Source organism: Corvus moneduloides, chromosome 12, assembly GCF_009650955.1.
Source record: "Corvus moneduloides isolate bCorMon1 chromosome 12, bCorMon1.pri, whole genome shotgun sequence".
In the NCBI taxonomy this organism is placed as follows: domain Eukaryota; kingdom Metazoa; phylum Chordata; class Aves; order Passeriformes; family Corvidae; genus Corvus; species Corvus moneduloides.
The window spans coordinates 6,672,692-6,697,249 of NC_045487.1; the positions used below are offsets into that span (position 1 = coordinate 6,672,692).

The 24,558-nt window shown below is 46.3% G+C and overlaps 1 protein-coding gene across 3 annotated transcripts in view; it reads left to right on the plus strand.

Moving 5' to 3' along the window:
• NLRC5 (NLR family CARD domain containing 5) overlaps positions 1-24,558 on the plus strand; it is a 37,040-nt gene that overhangs the window by 10,620 nt on the left and 1,862 nt on the right. Inside the window, exons 7-47 of one of the 3 annotated variants that reach the window (XM_032122016.1) lie at positions 11-94; positions 457-540; positions 619-702; positions 2,227-2,316; positions 3,156-3,206; positions 3,563-3,628; positions 3,861-3,944; positions 4,282-4,365; positions 4,505-4,594; positions 5,194-5,259; positions 6,366-6,443; positions 6,876-6,959; positions 7,123-7,206; positions 8,172-8,261; positions 8,386-8,433; positions 8,895-8,963; positions 9,666-9,749; positions 10,512-10,595; positions 11,463-11,552; positions 11,662-11,724; positions 12,294-12,377; positions 12,996-13,079; positions 13,693-13,782; positions 14,700-14,765; positions 15,263-15,346; positions 15,422-15,505; positions 16,006-16,092; positions 16,542-16,622; positions 17,162-17,245; positions 17,611-17,694; positions 17,929-18,012; positions 18,516-18,599; positions 18,692-18,775; positions 19,447-19,530; positions 20,389-20,472; positions 21,325-21,408; positions 22,076-22,159; positions 22,933-23,016; positions 23,138-23,221; positions 23,711-23,794; positions 24,085-24,168. In XM_032122016.1, coding sequence (XP_031977907.1) covers positions 11-94; positions 457-540; positions 619-702; positions 2,227-2,316; positions 3,156-3,206; positions 3,563-3,628; positions 3,861-3,944; positions 4,282-4,365; positions 4,505-4,594; positions 5,194-5,259; positions 6,366-6,443; positions 6,876-6,959; positions 7,123-7,206; positions 8,172-8,261; positions 8,386-8,433; positions 8,895-8,963; positions 9,666-9,749; positions 10,512-10,595; positions 11,463-11,552; positions 11,662-11,724; positions 12,294-12,377; positions 12,996-13,079; positions 13,693-13,782; positions 14,700-14,765; positions 15,263-15,346; positions 15,422-15,505; positions 16,006-16,092; positions 16,542-16,622; positions 17,162-17,245; positions 17,611-17,694; positions 17,929-18,012; positions 18,516-18,599; positions 18,692-18,775; positions 19,447-19,530; positions 20,389-20,472; positions 21,325-21,408; positions 22,076-22,159; positions 22,933-23,016; positions 23,138-23,221; positions 23,711-23,794; positions 24,085-24,168 — 3,309 coding nt within the window. The remainder of the gene's footprint in view (positions 1-10; positions 95-456; positions 541-618; positions 703-2,226; positions 2,317-3,155; positions 3,207-3,562; positions 3,629-3,860; positions 3,945-4,281; positions 4,366-4,504; positions 4,595-5,193; positions 5,260-6,365; positions 6,444-6,875; positions 6,960-7,122; positions 7,207-8,171; positions 8,262-8,385; positions 8,434-8,894; positions 8,964-9,665; positions 9,750-10,511; positions 10,596-11,462; positions 11,553-11,661; positions 11,725-12,293; positions 12,378-12,995; positions 13,080-13,692; positions 13,783-14,699; positions 14,766-15,262; positions 15,347-15,421; positions 15,506-16,005; positions 16,093-16,541; positions 16,623-17,161; positions 17,246-17,610; positions 17,695-17,928; positions 18,013-18,515; positions 18,600-18,691; positions 18,776-19,446; positions 19,531-20,388; positions 20,473-21,324; positions 21,409-22,075; positions 22,160-22,932; positions 23,017-23,137; positions 23,222-23,710; positions 23,795-24,084; positions 24,169-24,558) is intronic. The other 2 variants (XM_032122017.1, XM_032122018.1) reach the window with 2 other exon arrangements.

The following is a 24,558-nucleotide window of genomic DNA, read 5'->3' on the forward strand; positions in this document are numbered from 1 at the left end:
CACATTTTAGCTTTCGTAGCAGGAGATGTGGTGATGACTTTGCTGCTGCTCTTTCAAAGGGCTTACGAGGAATGGGAAGCCTGAGGAAATTAGAGTAAGTCTTTGCTTGTAACATCAGTGCCTTCTCCCTTCCTGTCTGTTCCCTACCAGTTCAGTGACATTGGCTCACTCCAGGCTCACTCCACTGTTCTGTGCTGTGTAGGGAGGGTAACAGTGCTACACAGAGCACCACAGACATGAGTGCCTCTTGCTTTATGCTGGCATCAAGAGCAGTATTGTGTTGCCCTGCTGGAAAAGGAGTATGAAGTTGGTTGCAGGTGGCAGAGCCAGGCTGCTGCCTCTGTGTCTGTGTGCTGGGCACACGGTGCAGGCACAGGTCTGAGACAGGCTTGCCATGTGCTGCAGGGGATTCTAGTCCTCGCTCTGCTTGGTTTGAGTGATCCTTTCTCTTTCCAGGTTGACAGGCGGGAGCATCACAGCTGAGGGGATGACTAACTTGGTCCAGTCTGCATCACACTGCCTCCAGCTTGAGGAAATAAAGTGAGTGTGTTGTGGCAATGACCATCAAATCAACCACTCCGTCCTTGGTTATGCTAATGAGAATGAATCTGTGTGCAGCTTGCAGGGCAATCGGATACGGGACCCAGAAGTGAAGAGGGTGATGGACCTGTTTTCCAGAATGGAAAAGCTGAAGAAAGTAGAGTGAGTAAAAATGGCTTAAACCTATTAAAAATGGTAGCTACTGTGAAGCCAAGCATAGCACAGAGATATGTGGGCCACCAAACCAAGGCACAGACACTTAAGTGCAAGCAGGACTGTGCTGGACTCAGTTTGAGATAGACCCAGCCTCACAGTTCTTATCCAGGTGTCTTAAAATCATCCCAAGGGAGTCCTGGCAGCACTGACACCTCTCCAGGAATTACAATGCATGTGCTCAGCTCAGTGCCTAGCTTGACTTTTTCTTCTCTTCCCCTTGGTGAAGTTCAGGTTGAGATGTCTCACCTCTGATTAAGGGAGGATTGGCTCCATCAGAGCTTCTCAACCTTTCCAGAGCCCTCTTCTCCTGTGCTGCTCCTTCAAACGCTCCAGTGGCAGTCCAGTGCTGACTGAGAGGGACAGCCTGCCAGCAAAACTCCCAGCATGGATCTGCAGCTTTTTAGGTGGAAAGAACCAGCCTGGCTTGTGAAGGGATTTAAAGCCTTTGAAGAGCTGCCAGGGGCAGTTGAAGCAGCAGCAGAGCTGCTGCAAGTGCTGGAGTCTGAGTGTAGTTTGTGTGACAGGACAGGGATAGACACAAAGCTATGAGGACAGAGCACTGCCTACTCACCCCAGCTGAAAGGGAGAGACTCTGCTTTTAAAGGTCTTCCACACACCCTCAGGTGCAAGCAGGTGAATCCAAAATACCTGCAGTCATTGCTGGATCCCATCCAGGAATGAACTACTGGCTTTGCCATATGGTTAGAAGTGTTTAAAAGCATGGCAGAAGGAGGGAGGAAAGGAGGAATGTACCTGCTCCTCTTGCTTTCCTGGGCACACTGATAACAGCTTGTGGGGAATGCCAGCCTGCCCCCAGAGAAGCAGCTTATCCTATGGAAAAGGCAGGAGACCAGTGCCATTTGTAATCACCCCTCCCTCACCCGTCTCTATCACACAGACACAGACACACACAGAGTGCAGTTCTCAGGGATGATTCCTTCGAGGCTCTCTGGAAAGGTGCCCCATGGCCCTGAGAACAAGCAGATCTTGCATTTCATATTTAATGAGGTCCAACGAGTAATGAAACAGAATGAACATGCAATTAAAGAACAAATCCTCGGAGGCTGGAGGATTGTGTTCAGGCCTCACTGCTTTAATAAGCCACACTTAAACTGGATTTGTTGTAGTGGGAGTTTAACTGCACTGTGGGTTGGTGGTGCAATCATGAAGGTATGAAGAACCTCCACTAACTAACCCTAAACTGGTTAATGACCCTTCTGCTGCACATAGAAGAGTTATCTCTGATTCTAAATTCATGGGAGCTATAGCTTGCAGAGAAAGAACTATGATCTGATAATGCTTTTGTCGAGTCCTAGATGCAAAATTCAGAAGTTTGGGGGAAATCCGCTAACTAAAAGAACGTGTGTGCGCTTCAGGATGTCTGGGGAACAGAGCAGAGGGCATTTGTGTAGCAAAAGAATGTGCTGTGGAGTCCAGCAGCTGAGGTTTTGTTTTTCCTCATGTTCACAGCCTGAGCAACAACCATCTTTCTTTGAACGCTGTTCTCAGTTTGGCAAAGGAAGGCATCGTGTGTCAAAATGTTACTGAACTGTGTGTCAGGTACCAATACTTGAGAGTTCTTACAAAAGCAAGTAGGTTGTCTCTTTAGATACTGACTTTAAATGGACACTGTTTTTCAGCTTAATTGTTGGCAAAATCAATTTGACTCATTTTTTCTTTTCTATTGGAAACAAAATGTGAATTCATCATACCATGTACTTCCTCTTTGTATTTTGAATAGGTCATTTTATCCTTGGTCTATAAAACCATTTGCAGGGTGTGACATTTCTTCCTGCATAAGAGAATTTAAACTTGCTTTTAAGCTCTCCAATATATCAGTCAGGAAATTCTTTACCAACTAGCATAAATTTGCTATCAGTCAGCTAAGTTTACTGAAAATGTGTGGATTTAGCTCTAGTTCTGCGTTCCTTTAAATTACAGGGTTTGGGGTTTTCATGTGTCCAGGATGACAAAGGGTAGATTTTTTAAATCATTGTGTTTCTTGTGGTTGTCTTATGTTCTAAGTTTAACAGGTCAAAGTAATCCCTGGTGTAACTCAAATTGCATATGGCTTTTTCTTATTTTTCTTGCTGGAAGGGAGTTTCTACTGAACCTTTTCCCAACAAACTTCTGGTCTTGCAAAAAAAACCAAACTCCTGGCCCAATCTTTTTCACTGTGTGACTGTCTCATCTGCACTGCAACCCCAGCTCAACACGTGGGGTGTCCTCTGCCCTCTGAGCACGTGGCTGCTGCTTGGCTGTGCCAACGACCTGGTGACGCAGGTGTCAAGGCCCTCTTTAGTATCCAGGCAAAAGCTTTGGTCCTTAGCAAACACCTCTGCTAAACAAATGGCATCCTTACACCTGTTCCCTAATACTCACCTGGATCTCTTTTTCAGGGTGGACACCACGATTATTTGTTTTTCTGGCGCATCTGAGAAAGGTCCAAGGTGAGAAACTGCACTGTGTTCAGTTATGCTGATTGAAACCATCAGCTTGGTGTCACCATAAACCACACTGACAGCAGAACTGGTGACCTCTGCCCTTGCAGCTGGCAGGGCTGGGTCCTCCTGAGCGATGAGAAATGTAACTAAAATAGCTGGTTTTGCACACACCTACAACCAGATCCACAAAAGCAGATCTTTAGTGCCTGTGTAAGCTTGAAGTGCCATGTTTCTATTGCAAAGCTGCTGAAAAACACACAACACTGACCTTGTGGTTTCTGCTAGAAAATATAAACCAGGACCCAAGTTGTCAGATATTTCATGAAGGCATATTAAAAGCCAAATATCTTGCTTGTTTGCAGATCTTTGGATTTGAAGTTGGAAGAGAATAAAGAACATGTAATTCCAACTAGACACGTGAAGTTATGGTAAGAGTAGACATTGAAAGTCCTGCTGGTGCATGTGATTTGCAGATGACAGGTACTGTAGAAGGGCAGGAATAGCAGATGTGTTGGTCCTTAAGGAGAGAGGGTATTTCCACATGTGGGAAAGTGTGAAATAAACCTGAATCAGTAAAGAAAAATAACAACAGAAATCCTATCTGGCCCAGACAGTGGCACCCCCAGCCCCTCATTGCTCACTAACCCTTCCTGTTCACAGCTTGCAGGATCACAGACTGTCTTCCCAACATGCCAAGAGGATTGTGGCCATTCTCCAGAGCTGTTCCTGTCTCTCTGAAGTGGAGTGAGTGCCTCCTTTCCTTCCTGTTGAGTGGCTGCAGGCAGGTGGTGGGAGCAGGGGATCATAGAAGGACAGACTGATTTGGGATGGAAGGAGCCTTAAAGATCATAGATTTTCTAAAGCAAGGTGATTTGGGTCTAAAACATGAGTCGTGTTGCCCAAGGGCTAAAACTTTTTTGGCTGAAGTTGATTCATGCAGAAATAAGCAAAGAAGGTTGATCTGGGACAGAAGAACAGTCCAGGAAAAAAGCAACTGTAAGAAAGGGAAAGCAAGCAGGTTTTGAGAGCTTTGTTGTTTTTCCTGTTCAAATCAGTCCTAACTAACTGGAAAATGCTTCAGTTTATCAGGCAACAAGCTTGGAGATGAAGGCTGCAGTTGCCTGCTGGAAAGCCTCACCTGCATATCGATTTCAAAACAGCTGAAGTAAGTGTTGCCTTGTACAAAACCAACTTGACCTCTTCTGAAGTGAAATGGTGTCAAGCATGCAGGACACTGGTAACTGCTTTACTAGGACAGTCCTGTGAGATTTCAGGGACCAGCTAATTGCCTTTTTCTTTCGTAGTCTCAGTCAAAACCACCTCTCTGTCACTGGCATTTGCAACCTGTTGAAGTCAGTAAATACCTGCCCGAAGGTGATGGAGGTGCAGGTCAGGTATGTAGGTCTTGAATCGTTCCTGGGGCTAATCCCAATATACAAGTCTGGGAGTCGTGCTCTGAGGTTTTTGTTGAGTGAGCTCAGGAGTGCGGTGGGTGAAGAACATGTCCCAGGGTGGTTGCTAACACTGACGCTTGGGGATACATTGCTGTAAGCTGATTTATCAGAGCCATCAACCACAATTTGAGAGCTTACAAAACTGGCTGTCCTTTCGTGCATGGCGGAGTTTTAAAACGCTTCCCTGCTCTCTGCCTTGGGAAGTTCTGGAGACAGGAGATCTCTGCGGAGCATGAGAACTGGTGACACCTCGTGGAGCAGAACTGGAAGTTCTCCTCTAGTAGTTGAAAACACACTGGAGTTCAAGTATAGCAATTTTGTCTGTGCTTTGTCTAGTGACTCAGAGAAACTGGATCATCAGATATTGCATCATTTGATCCAACCAGGATTTAAAACTGATGGAGATTATTTTTTCTTGCTTTGGGAGTGTTTTAAGCACAAGTGATTGGCGTCACCAGAGTTTTGCAGAACAAAACCAAACAAGAAGTCCTGTAAATAATCAAGCCATGACATCGATTGATTACTTCTCTTCTTCACAGCCTTTGTCGTGATATTGCAGTCCTGAGGTTTAGAGAAGACAGAGAGTTTGCTTCCATTCCTCCTAGGTAGGCTGTGTGCACAAATGGTGTTATCTCAGCATCCTGTTTAGTTCCTGCATCCTGTGTAGGTACCAAGGGTAGCATTTTACTTCACAGCAATTCCTACCTCCCTCCCCAGCCCCCAAATCTAAATGTAGAACTGTCTTCTGGCTTTCTCAGCCACTTTAAAAGTTGCCACTGCCTTCTGTAGTGTTTTATGTCCCTAGAGCACACTTCTACCCACAGCATCCTAAGCAGAGCAGGCTGTTTAATGACACCTGTGCTATCTGATAATAGTGAGGGTAAGAAACCAAGTGAATGCCACACCAAATTCTGAAAAGATTCACAGATCCATGCAGTTCAGAACACTAAGCATTCTGGATCATGGCACTCCTAAATCCGAGATGTTTGGAGTTTAATTTTTCCCCTCAGAAAAATATGGTTAAAACATCTCATCCTGAAGGTTTTGACCAAGAAATGGTTTCCTGTTGCTCCTGGAATTTTAGGTTCACTGTTTATACCTTTGTTCTCTGTGGACTGAGGCCACTGTAAAATAGCATTTCCCATGGTACACCTGCATTCCACCTCTTGGCCAGAGAGAAACAGCAGAGCTGTCACGGGGTACAGCCCGATGGTTGTGCTTGAAAGAGAGTGACAGCCTGAGACACATGATCTGTGGTTTCCTTTAAGGCACCAGTGACATTTCAAACTCTGATGGTTCAAGATTTGCATGTTCCATTTAGTTATGAATAGTCATATTTAGTTATAGTTTTAATGTTTGTAGTTGTGGTTTTTAGTTACAGTGTTACAGTTTAGTTAGTTACAGGCAGTTCCATTTAGTTATATATAGTCAGATTTTTGTACACTCTTCACAAAACTTGTTTAGGCAAAAGCTAAATTCAGCAAAATTCAGCTAAATTCAGCAAAAGCTGAATTCTCCATCAAACTGTATCTTAGATAGAAATATCTTTCCCCTTCTCCCCAGTTGCCTGCATGCTGAAATATTTGGTTAGAAAAGGAGAGCTTGCAATTGGCAAGATACAGGCATGGGCTGGAGCCATGGTAGCCCCAGGGATTTGCCAAATTGCTAAAGCAAAAGTGTTTTACCTTTGTCTGGCTTTGTGCTCACTTAGGGAAGAGTCTGTGTTCTCTACTGATGACCAACAACATGGGGAGGAAAACCAGACAACTAACAATTCCCCAAAAATAAGGTACCTTGGCCAATTTTCATTGTACTTCATGCAAGTCCTATCTCTGGATCCTGTATCCAATGTAACCTGCACCCCTGAGTGGTGAATCACAAGAGAACTGGGACTCTCCCCAGTGCCAGCAGCGCGGGGTGCAGCTGCCATGGAAGCTGCAGGCTGTGCTCTGGGTGGGGGGAATGGCTGGAGCCCCCAGCGAGGGGCTGTGACCTGGTACCCACCCTGAGCCTTACAAAGGACACAGGGACCTGCAGTGCCGGGCAGGGGGTGGCCCATCACCTGGAGACTCTGTGGGAGCTGGTGAACAGCAAGGTACTTCAAGGGGATTGTTTAATTTCATTATCTCCTCATTGATTCTCTAGTTTTCAGAGGAGTGAAGTTGATAGCCTTGTTTGAAATCCTGCAGACCTGGCTGCTTGATTTCTTTTTTCCCCATAGACTGACAGACTGTAATTTTCAAGCCAGTGACCTGAAGAATCTGTGTGCAGTCCTGAAGGAATGTGGCCGCATCTCCGAGCTGGAGTGAGTCCTCCTTAACTCCCATGGTCTTTACCTGCAGTTATTTGAGATGCTGAGAGAATGCCACTTGTTTGTTCTGCAGGGTTGTATTATTATAGATAATAGAGCTGATGGTGCCTATTGGGTTTTTTACCATGAAAATGAAATGCCTTTCTTTAAATCCTAGCCTATCACGTAATTATCTGGGAGATGAGGGACTTCTGCAGCTGTTTCAGTGCCTGCCAAAACTGAAAATGTTACGTTCTCTCAAGTGAGTAGCTCCTGTTTTTTCTTTATGCATGGATTGGGTTTTGTGAAGTATTGTTTGTGGAAGCACAGTGCACATTTGGGAAGGGCTCTTCAGGATCAGTTTCAGCGATGTTCTGTGTTGGGCAGATGCACTGTGCTGTGTGTGTGTCTCCACCTCCAGTCCAGAACAGATTGACTCCACCTGAAGCTTGATTGAGTTCCGTGCCTGAGAGCCCCTGTGCTTGCTCCTCCATGAAGGGGACAGGTGTTCTTGTGTCAGGTGTGGCACCTGGTTTCTGAAACGGCCAGAGGTCTTTAGCAACTCACTGCATTTTTCCTCTTCGAGTTCCTCATTGGCAGTGGGAGCAGTCCTTCCTCTCCTGAGGGGAACAGCTTTGGAGGAAGGGAAGTGCTGGGAAGCTTCAGCTTCAGTGATGGAGTCTGAATTCATCTGCAGTGGTGGCTTGTGTTTATCTGGGTATTTCACCTGGCACTCCCAGTGCAAGTGCACTGTACAGAACTGTGGCTTAAGGAGTATGGCACCATTCTGCACTATTGAAAGAAATATTTATTGTTCCTGTTCGATTGATTGAACTGTTCCCAAGACAAGACTGCTCCAGTTACTATCTCACTAGAACAGGTGGCCCTGAGAGACTGTGAATTCTCTGTCTTTGGAGGTGTTAAAAACCCAGATGTACAATGTCCTGAGCAGTCTCCTCCATGCTAACCCTCCTCTGAGCAGGAGAGTTTGACTAGATCAGCTCAGTTCCAGCCTCAGTTATTCTGTGATTCTCTGAACACTAAAAGTGAAGGACGAATTTAAAATATATGGGAGTGAGTTGTGCTTGCAGAACTGTAGTTGGAAACACAGGCAGAAGGCAGCAAAGAAGCAGCCTGAGAGTGCTGCACAAAGATCACTGTTCTGTGGCGTGGTGTAAATTGCTCAGTTCTGCTTGCAGCAGCTGATTTCACCTTTTCTTCCTGTAGGTTTAACAACAACCAGATCTCCCTGAACTCTGTGTTTTTCTTAGCTCAGTCCTTATCTACACTGCAACACATTAAAACAGTGAGCCTCAGGTATGACCAGGAGAACTTTTGCTATTTTTTTGCTATTTAAAACCTCAAGCTGTGGGTTTTGAGGAGTGATACGGGACCTTGTGCTGTCAAACCCCATGCTGATGATGCTCTTTTCTGGTTACAGCTTAGGACGCACACAGGTGGTTCACCTGACCTTTTGGGAAAGAGTCAGGTAAAATCATACCCACTCATCTAAGCCCTTTAAACTTCTTGTGAAATTCTAAACAGAAGGTGATGTGTGGTCCCTGAGGTGTGTCAGCCAAAGAGCCCCTTGGCTCCAGACTCCAGCCAGGGTGGGGGACGCACAGTGAGCTGTTCCAGGGCTGATGGATTGACAGCAGCTTGAGGGCATGGCTTAGCCAGCAGCATCCAGCTGCTGATACAGGCTGCAGTCATCTCCCTGCTGGGCCAGGACACAGCCACTGCCCAAGTGCTGAGTGCATGCAGAACTCTCTGGAAGAGGGGTAGTAAGGCTCTTTTTCTTCTGGGGATGGGCTGAGCCTCATTCCGGCAGGCGGTGAGGGAAAGCAGATTGGAACATGAGGCCACTGCCTCACCCCCTTCATGGGGAGTTGGCTACATAGGGGCAAGAACATCAGCAAAACTCATGGGGCTGAACTGTTCTTTCCCCAGAAGCACCGGCAGATGGAGAAGTGGTTCCCTGGCACATCCCAAGGAGGAAGCAAAAGGACGGTGCTTTTGGTATGGCAGCCCCAGCTTCCCTTTGTCACCAGGACTGTAGGGAGAGATGATTGTGGGGGTTTGTGTCTTTAGTGCAGCGTGGTGTGTGGGACAGACCCATCCCTTCAGCTGTCTCCTCAGAGAGGAAAATAAATAGTGCATCTTTTGCTTGGTTTGAGGGGATTGTCTTGCTTTCCAGCAGGGGAAGTTTCTACCCATAAATAATGAGAGACAGATCTGTCTGGCTACTACATTTGTCTCATGGAGACCTGCCAGATTGTCACCCAAAAAGGCTTCTATTATTTCCTTTTTGGAGAAGGGCATAGGAGGCACCATTTCCAGCCTTCCTCTGGGAGAGCTGAGACAGTGCAGAGCAGGGAAAGATGCTGTCCAGTCTCCAGAGACAACTGAATGACCAATGACGTGGCTCTAGGGAGGCAACACCCAAGTATGGGTATTTTGGTGGACTGCCTCTCTCGAATCAGCTCAGGGATGGTGAAGTCATCTGGTTGTCACAGGTTTTGATTTCTCAGTCCTAGACTGAGGGTAGCAAAAAATATATATTTTATATATATATATATATATATATATATATATATATATATATAGTGGAAGTGAGAGGGACGTTATGGGCCTTGTCCTGGGATGTCAGGCTCTGGGATATGCAGGGAATGCTGGCATCCTGTGGTCATGTTCAGCTCCTGAGTGCTTTGTTTGCTTCAGTCTCAGGGACTGCAGAGTGGGTCCAGAGGATGTGACCAGGCTGTGCCAGATCCTGGCTCAATGTCCCCAGCTGACAGAAATCGAGTAAGTATGGTGCACTTGTCAGCCTGTCTGCCTGTCTGTCTGTCTCCCCAACCCCCAGACACAGATTTGATGTTCAGGGTAGCAGCTGGTGTACATCAGCTCTCCTCTCACCACATTTTCCAGGGAGTCCCCACAGAACTTCACCCAGATACTTAGATAAACCCAGGCTTCCTACTGCCCTGTTTCAAAGAGACCTTGGCCTCTCCTAAGTCTACTATATCAGTGTGTGAATACCCCAGAACACATGTGTTCTCATAATCTTCCTTGGTCCTGTGTCAAGACACAGTTTTTGTCATCTATTCCTTGAGACTTTGGCTTGTACTACAGCCAGAGCAAGAGCTCCTGGCCCACTAAGCCATGAACTCTGCTCCTGAAGAGGTGGTCACTCCAGGCAGGAGCTTGGCACCAAGAAAATTGGAAGAATATTGGTCAGAACAAAAACTGAGGAAGAGCAAATAAAAGTAACGTAATACCCCTATTGCCTGCATGAAAGACATCAGTAGCATCATTTTATAAATGTACAGTAATGGAAAAGTAAGACTCTTGAAACTGGAATGCTAATTGGCTGTAGGATGTAGAGAAACACAGAGATCAGGCTGTAAGGACTAAATCTTGCCCAACTTTCATGGCATTTCTGGACATGTCCTTTTACAGAATTTGCCCATAACACCGTGTGTGTGTGCATGTCCATGTAAATGTTATAGAAGTAATTAGGGATTGAACCAGTTTCTCCTGGGTTTTGTTTCCTTCCATGTTTTACAGTCTGACTGGAAATTCATTGAGTGTCCAGAGCCTTGAAAGATTACTGAGCTTTCTGCCATCCCTCTGTCATCTGACACTGCTGAGGTAATGTTTGGGGTCCCTGCTTTGACTGCTGCCATGAAACATTGGTTTGAGAAGTGTTAATACCACAGCATATCTTAGGAGCATTAATCAGTAATTGTAGACAAAGGCAAAGAAAATGCAGAAATGCTTTCACACCCATTCTTTTCTTGTTCCTAGAAGAAAAGCAGCACTTTAATGGTATTTAGCAGAGAGGAAAAAAGGACAGGAGGAAAGCTATCTGCCCTAGGCACAGCATACCATATAATCCTCATTTAGCAGCTCCCATGGGACACGACTTCCAGCATCCACGACAAGTGTAGGAAATGTTGGTTGACACACCAGCTGTTTGTGTGGTCAGTGTCTCCCAGCTCTGCCCCTGCATGCATCTGACATCCTGCCACACTTGACACCAAAGGTGTTTTCTGGCAGCATATCAGCCATTTATGCTGGAATTCGGGCCAGAGAAGCGCTGTCAGGGGCTAGGGCACTCCACTGTGTGGACAAAAAGCCCAGAAGGAACTTGGCCATCTTTTACAAGATGTTGCAGCATGAAGGAGCTGCAGGGTCTCGTGAGACTGAGTTTGCCCAGTCAGGAGGTTGCTTCCAATGTGGGGTACCTCTAGTCCAGTAGCCCCAAAGAGGAGTTGTTCAGTGTAAGCCCTTGGTCTGTACCCCCTTTTTAGTCAAAGGGGACAAAAGGAGACTCTCCTTTAGTTAAAGGGTGCCAATGCTCAAATCTTCAGGTCCTTGCTCCCTCATCCTGAGTTAAATGGGACGTATCCAATATTTTGTGTCTCAAAATGAACAATGGGGAAATTGGGCCAGGTGTATGGGAGCCTCTCTTCTTAGGACCTGATTTAATTGTTTCTTCTTTCCCCTCCTTTACAGTATTAGGAGAAACCCCTTGTCCCCACGTTGTGCTGTTTTGCTCCTCAACTCCATCAACCTCTGTGAGCGGGTCAGAGTGGTGGAAGTCTGGTAAGACACTCAGACTGTTTGGAGCCCAGCAGCTCAGCCTTAAAGGGACTACAAAGCCTGTCATCTTTGAAGATCAGTGCTGAAGGGCTGTCCTTTGTGTCTGCTTTAGGTCAAGTGAAAATGCCTTCTTGCACTTAGGAGCAAGCATGCGAAGCCAAAGGACATCCTGCAGGTACTGGCATAGAACACTCACTGTGATTCACTTGTGGCTGGGTTTGAAGCACTAGTGCAGGGAGCCAGATTGCCTCTTGTATTGAGAATTCATGGGCTGGTGGCCAAGGAGCTTGGGCTAGCAGCTTAAGATTTAGGGCTCAATTCCTCTGCTAAAGTGCAATTCAGAACCATTTGGATGCATTGGGATGGCAGAGAGCCGTGCTTTTCTCTTTTTTTCTGGACTGCTTATGATCATCTTGAGTTGCACCAAATTCTGCTGCACAAGCACCGGAATTGAGCCCTCTTCACTGCGTTTTCCAAATGTGTGCCTCAAATTCTGGGTGATAATCTCCATATGAACATCTGTGTGATGTGAGATGTGTCTGCAGCCTCGCTGGGAGCAATGGTTCCTAAGTACCCCTGGAGAGAAAACTGTCAAGTGTCTCCATTTTGGCACCAAGGAGATGGCAAAAAACATGAATGCTCCACAGAGACTGGTGTAAAAGTGCAGCTGCTGGTGGGCAGTTCTCAGTGCTTGGGCTGAGCTGGTTGCTGGTCATGCTTTAACTCTCCTGCTGTTTCACACAGGCTGACGGGCTGTGCCATTGGGGAAGGGCAGGTAGAGGAGCTCTGCAACATCCTGGAGCAGCACGGGTGGCTGGCAGAAGTAGAGTAAGTAGGGCCTGGGGTGTTACTATGACCTTGAGCAGAGTCACTGAGGGAGAGCTCTGTTTGTGGGGTTCAGCATTGCCTGGAGTTTCCCAGCCTGTCTGCGAGGGTATGTGTGCTCATTCAGACTGCTGAGAAACACAATCAGTTGGAAATAACACAGGTCCTTTTGTGCTGGTGGGACAACTTCCTTGGGATCTTCACTCCATGACTGTTTTGAGGCATTTGTTGCTTCACTTGAGCTCTTCATTTGAGCTTGCTCTGGAGCTTATGCATGAGGTAGTTTCATAAGGCAGTGGTTTGTTTTAAACAGACCATTATTGGCTAAACTAGAATTTAATTCCAGGAAATTTGAGCTTTTTCTTCAAAGCTTCTCAGAGGAGCATTGCTGTTTAAAAGAATAATAGACTTATAGAATAATTTGCTTTGGAAAGGATCTTTAAAGGCCATCTAGTCTAACCCCCTGTCATGAGCAGGGACATCTTCAACTAGATCAGGTTTCTCAGAACCCTGTCCAACCAGGTCTTGAATATTTCCAGGGATGGGGAAACCCCCACCTCTCTGGGCAACCTGTTTCAAAGGCTGAGTTTTGGTTGGCCACATTGTTCTTCTGCCTTTCAGTCTCTCCAGGAATCAGCTGGGAGATGAAGGCCTGAGGTGCCTCTTGGACCACTTGCATCGAGTGCCCGGTACCTGTTCCCTCAAGTAAGAGAACACACAGTGAATCTGAGGGGTGTTGGTGTGATCCCTCCTGAAGCTGGTGCTTGTGCTTCTTGCCCTCTCCTGCCTTAGGAGGAAAGCTCTGAGTCATGAGCACAACATGAGACCTCCAGACCACAGTGACTCAGGGTCTGCTCCAAAACCTGCAGAAATAAGCAAAGGTCTTTTTATTAGGGTCAGCAGGAAATAGCAATGACCAGAGCGGGGAGGTGCGACTGAAGTTGACCCAGCCTCCAGAGTTTTCAGTTCATCACTTTTCTGTGTGTGTTGTCCTCTTTGAGTAACTCAAGACCTGCAGGTGCTGTGAGCTGAGCTGTGTCCTATAGCAGCCTTTCCCCTTCCCTTTCTGGTGGGACAGTAAGTGCTCCAGCTGCGGCTGCCTCTGAAGTGCAAGAAACAAACTGCATTTACTGTGTCCCCCAAGTCATCAGCTCTGTGTCCTGGAGGGGTTCTGTGCATTGACCACAGCTGAAGGGTCTCAGCACCCCCCAAACTGCTCTGTCTTTTTTGCCAACTGGAATTTTGCCTCTGTGGCTGAGGAGTCTGGGGACAACCCTGACTCCTGACACATGAAAATCCTTCCTTCTCTTTTGTGCAGTCTCAGCCATAATGGGATTTCTCAGGATGGAGTCCTGCATCTCATAAATGCCTTTGTCACATCTGGAAACACTACTGAAGTTCAAGTCAGGTGACTGTTGCTCTTCATTAATTCTTCCCTGCTTGTTTTCCTTTTAATTATTGAAAATTTGTCATTTTCAGGTAATAATGAGGGCTACGTTTTCAACTACCTTTATGTCCAACTGCCTAAAGCATTTGTTTATGTCCATTTCTAATGGCCAAACATAGCTGCCAAGCAGAACTATCTTTCCACAGGGCCAGGTTATTTTTGTGTATAGAGACACAGATACTCAGCTGTACCACTTATTGTCATGTATGTATCTGTTAATGAACCTCTTCAGGGCAGGAGTCAGCATTTGCTGTCTAAGGTTCTCTCCAGTATGTTGAGATTTCAGAGGCAATAGAAAGCAATTTCCCATGTTCTTTACTTGGATTTGCATCTTTATCTCCTTTCCTCTCAGGCAAAAATATCCCCATGGGCTCTGGGCCCGTTGCTAGGGCATGCAGTGCTTTTCTCACAGATTCCAGTCATGGGACTGGGCCATGCTGCACATCTGTGGGACCTTATCAGTGTTTATGTTCATGGGACCAGTTGGTCTGTCCTGAGCTGATTTTAACCGGGGCACTTCCATTCATTCCTGCTGTTACATGTGGTGCTGAATCTTTGGGCTACTTTAAAGCAGATAAGTCTCCTTTTGTACCTCTCCCCAGAGCTCAGCTGAGAGTGCAGAGGAGGCAGATAAAAGCAGGACAGGTCAGGATTCCTTCTCCAAACAGCAGTGCTGCTTTATGCCAATTTAGCTTTAGTGAGGTATTATTGAAGCATTTCCCTGGGCTAGTTTATTTCAGGGAGAGGTGAGCTGGGCCAGGTACCTCTGTCACTGCTGTGCTGGATTGCTTTCTGGAGTTAAGTATCATTAAATTCTGACCACTGGGAAAAATAGTAATTATCCCTCTAAATCTCGTACTCGTGTCTTCTCTGTGCAGTTTGTGCTCCAAAGCAACTTTAATCATCAAGCTGACAAGTGGACATGACCCAAGAAAGATTTTGAGGTAATGTTACAGACTTCTTGTGGTGATTTCTTTGGCAAAGGTGGTGTCCTTTTTCTAGGGACAAGGCAGACAAAACCTCTTTATGCCCCTGGCTTCTGGCATGGAGATATTTTATATTAATAGCTGACATGTTTCCTTTGACTCACCTTCAGAGAAGAGCTTTCTCACATCACAGAGAATCCCACATCCCTTTTTCTCTTTGCTTCCCCACTGCCTGTTCCCCACCTGGGCACCTGTAGGTGTGCCTCCAGTCCCTGTCACAGGACAGGGTGCTACAAAAACCAGTGCCACCGTAGCATGCAGGAATGTTCTACCAGAACACCTCAACAGATGCTTTTGAAGTGTTCCCACAATTGTTTTTGGAAGCCCTTAAAGGTGTTTCAGGTTTTTGTGCCATCCTTCTTTCTCTGTGGGGTTAGGCTTTGATGCCTGAGATTTCTGGATCAGAAAGCCTGAAACGTGATGAACTAAGGCAGTTCTCTCTCTCATCCTTTCAGACTGGCAGAGTGCAACTTTCAGCCAGAGCACTCGGAAAAGCTGTTCTCACTCCTGGAAAAGTGCACTGGTCTGACAGAGTACACGTGAGTTAAGGGCTCTTGGACCCGTTTGGGTGGGCTCGTTTGTGAGCTGTTCATTACAGTGAGCTTTGGTTCTAGGTCCTCAAATAACAACGTGACAGTCCAAGCTGCAGAAAGACTTTTGCATTCCCTGAGTAAAGATCTGGGGCTGCTGAAAATCAGGTACTGTTTCACTGTTCTTTTTTAGATACTGCTCTGAGGCTGGTCTGATCTTCTAAAATCTCCTTTCATCAAAACCAAAAGTGAACCATGTTTCTTCCAAAGGCGGGTAGCATTGGCCTGAGAAATTTCCATGGCTGACTCTGTTACTGGTATTTGGCTTTATCTCCTTGATTCCTACTGAGCCTTGTGTAGAGCTCTGGCCAGAAACTGTGCTGACTCTGTAGAGCACTGCCAGCCTTACAAAGAAGGGTGATAATTCTGGTGGACACATTCCTACTGCCAGAGCATCCTGCTCTTTACCTGGGTAGCAAATTCTCCACTCCTCTGCAGGGAAGCTGGGCTACTTCTGCCTGTTGCCAGTTTGCACCCTGTTTCCCATGCAGACATTACTCTGCTAAGCCAAGCAGCCTTGCCATGTATTGAGAGTGTGGAACACTCAGCTGACAGAGATGGATCCATGCATGTGAATAAAGCAGAGCTGCCTGCATTCTCCTTTGCAGCATAGAAGAGCCATGGGTGTGCAAAGAGAGAGTCATGAACCTTCTTGAGCTGGCTGTCCAGGTCTCTGGAAACATTACTGAGATCACGTAAGTGGCACCTCAGGTTCTGGTGTCTTTCAGATATTTTCTTTTAGCCTGATACTCTTAAGGAAATGGGACTGAAGCCAGCCCTGGATCTTCTGTTCTTTATTCGCTGTCTCCAGTGCATTTGTGAGCTATTAGTCCACTTGAAGCAATTTTAACCCAAACGGCTGGTGGGTAGAAGTGCTTAGAAGGTTTGTGGTCGCACAACTCAGAAGGTTTAATGGAAAGGAGACCATGTTCCTGGTTGCTCTTGGGAAAAAGGGGGCCAAGGTTAGGCTGGCTTTGGAGCTAGTTTAAACATTACAAACCTCTTCAGAGATGGATGATTAGCTTTCATCTTCCAGCAGAGTCCTGTCCCATCTGGTCCTCCTGATTTTTCCTACAGAAAATAGTATTTTTTCTCCCTCAGGAGTTCACAGTTTTATGATGTTCTCTAATCTCTACCTTTTCAGGATATGTAAAGATAAAACCCTCTTCCAATTAGTCATAAGTTTCCCAAACTGCCTGGAGAAGGTAGAATCAGTCATTAGCAGGTGAGAAAGCAACTATTTATCATTATTTTCTGCGTGCTCAAAATTTCACTGTGGGATGAAAAATATTTTCAGAGTGTCTAAGGCTCTGGTCTCCATGGGTTCAGTCTCAGAGTGCCTCTGTGCCACACATGTGGAAGAAATCTTCTGCTCGTGCATGTGTCGTTTGGGCTGCTCTTGTTCAGGCACATACTGGACCTAAACATGTAAAAAAATCCACCTACCTTTCTGGGAGCAAATGGGAAACAGGAGCACTTTGAAAAACCTTAGGACATGTTGGCTTCTGCATGAGTGTGCAGAGAGAGCAGCAGCAGTGTCCTTTTGTGCAGCTGAAGGAAGAGGCAGCTCTTGTCCTGGGCAGTGGGGATGGGCTCTGTTTCTCTATGCTGAACAGTGACATAAATGGGACATGGCAGGAAAGCCCCAGGTGGGCACTTGAAAGCCCTGATCTGTCCCTAATTGTGTCCCTGGGGGGCACCAGATGCTGCAGTGGGCTCTGCTGATCCTCACTGACAGTTGTGTTGTGTGTTTGTATCCTGCAGACTGAGTCTGTACAAGCCAGAAATCAAGAACTCCTCCTTCTGCCAAAGGCTTTGTGAAAAATGTGCTCAGCTTCAGGAGCTGAGGTGAGTTGCCAGGCATTGTAAAGGATTTTCTGGGAGGGGAGTAGCTTGTCCTTGGGAGTGTAGCATACTGAACACACAGCAGGGCATGGTAGAGGCCAGTTCAAGGTCCCAGTCCCTGCCCTTTGGGTGCCCTACGTGGAATGTTTGAATGGAAAATAGAAAAAACCCATAGACCTGGTGGCTTCCTGGGGTATCCTTTGAAATCATCTAACTCTCCCTGTGCCCAGCTCCCATGGGACTTTGCCAAGTACCAGTGTTGTGTCACTCCTTCAATGTCCCAGCACTGCTGTGCTTTATCTGTGAGCCTGGCACAGAGTTTTAGCCACCCCTGGACATAGCCCAGACCTGTCATTCCCTCCTTGCAGATGGTCTCACGTGGAACTCCATGAGGATGAAGCAGAAATGCTAGTCAGGATTTTGCTACCCCTTCCAGAGCTGAAGATGTTTGGGTATGTCCAGCAGTGACCTTTTCCACATATTTATTATTTGCTCAATCCTGTGCCTCACACCATTCCTCTTAGTTCTGCACACAAGGGGCGTGGAAATCTCTCCAAACTTACTGGTCCCTGATGTCTGTGCTGTCTGGGATTTGGGATGGGCCAGTTTGCCTGTCAGTGGAGTAATCTCTTCTTTCTCAGTGTGCTGAGACCTAATCTCCTCATTTGATCCTTGCTGTTTTGCAGGCTGACCTCTAGCAGTGTTACACCAACTGGAATCGATTATTTGATCTCAGGCTTGCAGAATTGCCAGGCCATTGAAGAGCTCAAGTGAGTGTGCTGTTACCAGGCTGTCCAGGTCTTTCTAGAAGCTCTAGCTAAACTTTGGCCTCTCTTCTGCATGTACTGTGGACAGATGTACTTTTCCTGATGGCTGGAGGACTTCAGATAGGGAAGAAGCAACAATTCTTTTTTATTTGTAACAAACAGTGAGTGAGAGACAGAGATTAGTAGTCTGGGGCAGGGAATTCCAGTGGAGAATCAAATGTTTTGGTAGGTTTTTTGCATGGATCTTGTTGTCTTGTGGTCACCTTGCTCCATGAGGGTCTGGGCTCTTGCTCAAACCTCAACAGAGGTTTGGGATTCTGCTGGTATTTTATCAGAATCCAGACAGGTTCATTAGAATTGTGTTAGAGAAGAAAACTGAAAATTATTCACAGGGACTGGAATACACTTCCCTATCTTTCTCACCCTTGTTTCACCACCCTCTGTGCCGAGTGCTCACACGACTGTCCCCGGGTAGTTAACTGTGCCTTTGTTATTTCACCTCTCAGCCTGGAATCCATGAAACTCAGCAGTGCTGCCATCCCGGAGCTTGTCCTGGGGCTTTGTGAGATGCCATCCCTGAAAAGGCTTAGGTAAGTATGTGACTGCAGCTCAGCTCTGGCCTGGCTTGAGATGCTGAGTAGCAGGGGTTTAATGTCCCTTTTCCTGGGGCTGTTGTTTTCAGCTTGAACCACAACAGTATTGGTAATGATGGCTGCTCCAGACTCGCAGGAGCCTTGAGGAATATGCACAACATGGAGGAAATCAAGTAAGTTTCTCCTTTCTTGCAGGGAGGTGACCATTAGTGCCAACATTTGGAGAGACCAGATGTGCCTATACACGGTGTTGTAACAAAAGCAGAGAGGTTGCAAAATGCTCGTATATGAGATACCTTGGACTAGAGGAAATCAGAACTTGATGTTCAGAAAATGAAACTTTGGTCTTATACCACTCTGCTGCAGTCATGTAGAAAATGGATTAAACAGGATCTAAATCTTCCCTGGGATCCAGAATAGGACTAGAGACTCCCTTCTGTCTTGGGAAAGCCTCAGACCCAGAATTTGCCTGGTCTGCAAAGATCTGAATCTGAAGTCAACCCCAGGCTTGCTCTGCTTTCTCCCTCTCTCTCTTGCCAGATGCTGTCCATTCTCCACTGTAGCAATTTGGAAAATAATAACAACCTCTCTTCATCCTGTCTTGGTATTCTGGCTGAAGTAATTTCCCACCCATCAACAGGATCCAGTGATTTTAATTGTTCTTTGCAATTTTTTAAATTCCTCATTAACACCTATTAATTTTTTGTGACATAGCTGAGACAAACAGCTCTTTGATTCTGCTGGCAAGGCCTGAGGTGTCATCCAACAAATGGGACACATTAAATAAGATCTTGTACTTTGCCTGGCATTTTCCTTTACAACACAACCTTCCTTCTCTTTAAAGTTTAAGCCACAACAAGATTGGAGATCTAGGCCTGATAAATCTTGCTGCTGTCCTGCTGGAAATGCAAAACCTGAAGAAAATCGAGTGAGTCCCTTTGTTTCGGCTCAGCTGTTTTGCTCATGGCCCTGGTTGGTGGGGAAGCCTGTGTGGGAATCCCTGTGCTGCCTTCTCTTAGACAATGTTCCACCTTCCAGCATTTTCAATGCACAATCCACCAAACCAATGGAAGGTGTTCCCTCTCCTGCCCTTCCTCTGTACAGCCAGGACTGGCCACGACTTTCTCTGCAGAGCAGAGACTCCCTGAGGGTGAAGGTTATGGCTATGTCCTCGTGCTCCAGAGACATTTGCCAGCCCTCACCAGCTGCTCAAACATGGAGATCTCTGGCTCAGTTGTGCCCTGGAAAATAAATCTGCAGCCTGTGGGGAATCTTACAAGTCTCATACCCAAGCAGCACCTTTCCTTGGGGTGTGTAGGGTTCCCAGTGTGGTGGCCCCCTGTGTGTCCACACTGCTTTCTTTTACTAGTGGAAGTAGAGGTGAAATTGAGAATCTGTCAAAGCCAGGACATGGCTTCTAGGCAAGGCTCTCCGAGACATGGATTCAAACTGCTCCTTCTCCCAGGGAAAAGAAATTAGAGCATCCAGGCTCTTTGTTAGGCCCAGCTCTAGGAGTAAGCCTTGTACCTTTTTGAAATTAAAAACCTGGAAATGACTTGAAGCAAGAAAAAGAAATTCCCAGTTCTGTCTGCGAGAGGGACAACTGCTCCTTCCCCCAGTACCTGCAGGGCCAGGAGTTACTCAGCACTTGACAAAAGAACCTAAAATTCCCCAGATCATTTCCCAGAGACCCAAGTCTCCCATCACAGCAGGCAAACAGTGAAATATCTTAAGCTGGTACATTCTGGTTCTCATTTAGTCACTGAGAGTCTCATGCTTCTTTTAGCCTTTCAGGGAATTGTCCTAGTCCTGCTGGAGGGGAAAAGCTGATGGAAGCTCTTGCCCATTGCAAGCACATCAAGGAGTTACTGTAAGTGTGTCATTTCCAGTGTCCCTTTGGGAAGATGGGCAAAAATCAAGGCATAGAAATCTGATATGGCTTCAATAAAGATAAGATCCGTTTTACCACTGATTCTTGTGAGAGCAGGGTAAAAACTCTCTGCTACACACCACAGAAATGTGTGGTGCTGGGTGTGGAGGGTTTGGGGATTGGTTGCTGGATTGCCTTGAAGATTTCTAAGAACTGTACAGTCTGCATCAGTGGACTAATGGATTCAAGAGCTGAATCTGCAGGTTTATAGGGAGTGTCTCAGGCATAGAGCTGTTCAGTGCCTGTGTTGCCCAAGAAATCACCATTAATCTATGTGGCTGCAAAAATGGAGGAGAAGTGGACAGGTAAACGCTTTACATATTCAGATATATTGATGTTCTGTTCCAGACCAGTTTAAAGAATGAATGTGCCCTGCCATGTTAAATAAATAAAATTTAAAATTATCGAGTAAGAAAAAGTTACAGTTAAACTGAGCTGTCCATGTAACCATCAGATTACAGTGTGTGGACTAAGGGCACATATGAAAAAGTGCAATTTCACTTCAATTCCAGCTCCGGTAACTCAGTAAGAAAGGGAGACAAGCGTGCTCCAGAGAAGTACAGATCGATTTTACTTCCCTGTTTAACTTCTGCTGCAGGATTGAAAAACCTCATTGTGTTTCTTCCTCCCACCCTCAGAGTCCTTTGAATCAGGGACATTGGGTCCTTTCAGCACAGTCCCAGGCACATGTGGGTGAGGAATGGGGATCACACATCCATGTGGGTCACACACGGGTGAGGAATGAGGCTCTGGACTTCACTGCCAGTAACATTTCATTTCTGCTTCTTCCAGACTATCAAGGAATGGTTTTGGAGACAGGACAGCAGTGACACTTGCCCTCTGTCTGCCTCACATGACCAACCTGAAGATCCTGCAGTAAGTGCCAGCCTCTGCACCAGGAAGGCTGGATATCCTGGGGAATATGTGGATCGCTGAAGGAAGGAATGGGAAAAGGCACTGGTGTCTTGTTTAGAGAGCAATTTCAGTGTCCCAGGATTGAGAAGCCCTCCACAATTATTCTGCTGTAAAAGTCACATAAACCCTTCTTGCTTAATCTCTTGCAGCATTAGTTTTAGAGATGAACCAGGTAGTGAGTATACAGTAAAATAAGCCTTAAAATTGTTTCTGAGTATGTTGGTTTCTGATGCCTCTGGTGGAATGTAAGCATAAAGATGAGCATCTTTTCTGGACCCTCACTTTTTTGTGCAGCCACCTCTGAGTCATTTCTTTTACCTGAACTCAGTGATATTGTATTTTCAAAATTTTTGTGGGAGTCTTTCCAGGACTCTAACATGTAGGACTTTCTTGTACTGTTTCATAGTAACAAAGCAAGGAATTGGTGAGCTAGAAGAGCTCACTGGGCTCAGTTAGCCTAGAGGTGTCTCTTCCAGCCTGTGTCTAAGACATCATCAAAAGATAACTTAGAAAAGGAATCTCACTGGTGGGAGACCACCTCTGGATAGGTTCTTGGCAAGTTAAATATAAGCTTTTGTTACAGCTTTATTCCAAAATAATCCTCCAATGCTTATGTTTCCTTTGTTAGCTTCCAGAACAATAACATCGGGCAGGCAGGAGGGCTGGAGCTGGCCAGAGCCCTGGTGGTGTGTGGGCTGCTGGAAGAGATAAGGTAGGACATGGCAGGTGCACTTGGGATGGTGCCAAACATATCACAGACTGGTTTGGGTTGGAAAGGACCTTTGATGATCATCTCATTCCAATCCCCCTGCCGTAGGCAGGGACGCTTTCTACTATCCCAGGCTGCTCCAAGCCCTGTCCAGCCTGGCCTTGGACAATTCCAGGGATGGGGCAGCCACAGCTTCTCTGGGCACCCTGTGCCAGGGCGTCACTACCCTTACCAGGAAGAATTTCTGCTTCCTAATATCCAATCTAACCCTGCCCTTTGTCAGCTTGAAGCCATTCTCTCTTGTCCTGTCTCTCCATGCCGTTGTTCAAAGTCTCTCTCCAGCTCCCTTCTAGCCCTTCTAGGTACTGGAAGGTCGTCTTCTCACTCTCCCTTACTGTCATTTCCTCTCAAGTCACACCAGTCATTAACTCCAGTATAACTTTTTATTTCCAGTTTCACATGCAACACATGATGTGCTGCAGATCTGTCCTTTGATACAAGTATAACCCCGTGTTTCCATCTGCAAGCAATTCCCTGCTGCAAGGACTGAGGTTGTGAGTTACAGCAGGGCTGTCATTCCCACTGTACCAAGCAGTGAATTGACCTAAAATTGCTATGTACTGATCTGGCTCATCCCCGCTGTCTACACAGTCCTCACTTAGTCTGGGTGGTAGTTATTAACTTGCTAGTTCACATAATTACATTTTCATGGTGGCTTTTCTCTGACGGTACCTGCTTTTTCTGCACCACTCAAAGCTTTTCCATTACCCTTACAGTTTAGCAGAAAATCACCTTGGGGAACAGAGTATCCATGCCCTGTCTGAGGGGCTGCCATGCTTCAAACGCCTCCAGAAGATTGAGTGAGTACCGGGGCACTGAGGGCTGCTGGGCCAGAGCGTGGCAGGACGTGGTGCCACGTGGTGTTCCCCACGGTTCTGACACCAGCTCACCGTGCCCTCTGTTCTCTCCCTGCTGCTGCAGCTTGAAATTCTGTGGAATCACTGATGATGCTTCAAGATCACTCTCTCTTGGCTTCCGACAATGCCCTTCCATGGAGGAGATAATGTGAGTGTGGGGATGGATGGGGAGACACTTCAGCACACACAGGTCGCTCTTGTTTTAATGTCTGCTCCTATTTGGAACTGCAGGGCACTTCTGACCCTGCTGAATACTTGTTAATATTTTACAAGTACTTAGTACACTAAGTACTTTTCGGTGGTAAATGTAGCAGTAATTAACTAATTGATGAAATACACTGCTAGAACATGTCATGGCATAAAGCTGTGTGCTCAGCAGTCATTTCTATCTTCCACATCTCATTCCCTGGGCGTGCAGGGCTCTGAGATAACCACAGTCCACAGACACGCCCTAGTGTCTTATCATATATGGAAATATGTGGTGAAACGGAGGAAACTCCTCAAAATTAAGCTTGTAATCCAGGGGAATGTTTACCTGTCATGATAAGAAGGTGATTAGCTCTTGCAAACTGGCTAATCCATGAGGGGAAATGTCACAGTAGTGGCACTCACAATTGGGATTTCTTGTCTGCTTTAGACTGTCCTGGAATGCCCTTGGAGATGGAGGAGCCCGAGAGTTGGCCACTGCTCTCCCAGAGATGGCAAAGCTGAAGGTGTTAGAGTGAGTACAGCCCTGAGAAAAACCCTGGGAAGACTCATTTGTCTGTCATTGAGCCTTCAATCACAGGACTTCCGAAGAGGGGGATGTACATTAGGAACAGCAGGCAGGCTTCTGCAGTTTAACTTCTTGCTTAGCCTGCTCCATGATGCACCAAGGGCCAGCCCTGCCTGGCTGATACACTTGAAGTAGCACTGATTTTATTTAAGGTGATTACAGCATGGGACTATTCAGCTGTTTTCCACTCTGGATTTGTTTTGGATTTCAAAATTCTCTTTTGATTTTTAAAACAGCCTGGAGAAAAACCGCATTGGAGCCTGTGGGGCCAAAAAGCTCGCAGAGAAACTTGCCAAGTGCCCAGAAATTCAGTTCATAAGGTGAGCAGGTATCACAGAGCTCTATGGCTGGGTCTTGGCTCAGCAAGGAGAAGTCAGGGTGACCAGTCTGGGGACAGATGTGACCTATTCCCCTGCTGCCCTGGGTTAGCTGGCATGGAATAGGGTATTGCATGGAGTACAGACACAAGCCAAGCAAGCTGAGGGTTTTCTAGGACAGCTCCACCTCCCAAGAAAGTCCAGGGAAAAAAGGAACTGAAAATCTTGCTGGCTTTAAATGAGGCAAAAATGAAGAGCCAGTTGTGTCATGTCTCCATCAGGGAGTTGTTGCATTTGTTCTTAAAAGTTTTCTTTCTCTCGTTCCTCCTGGTTTCACTTCTGATGTACATTCCTGCCCTGTCCCACTCTCTCCTGGGATCCATATCTTCCAGA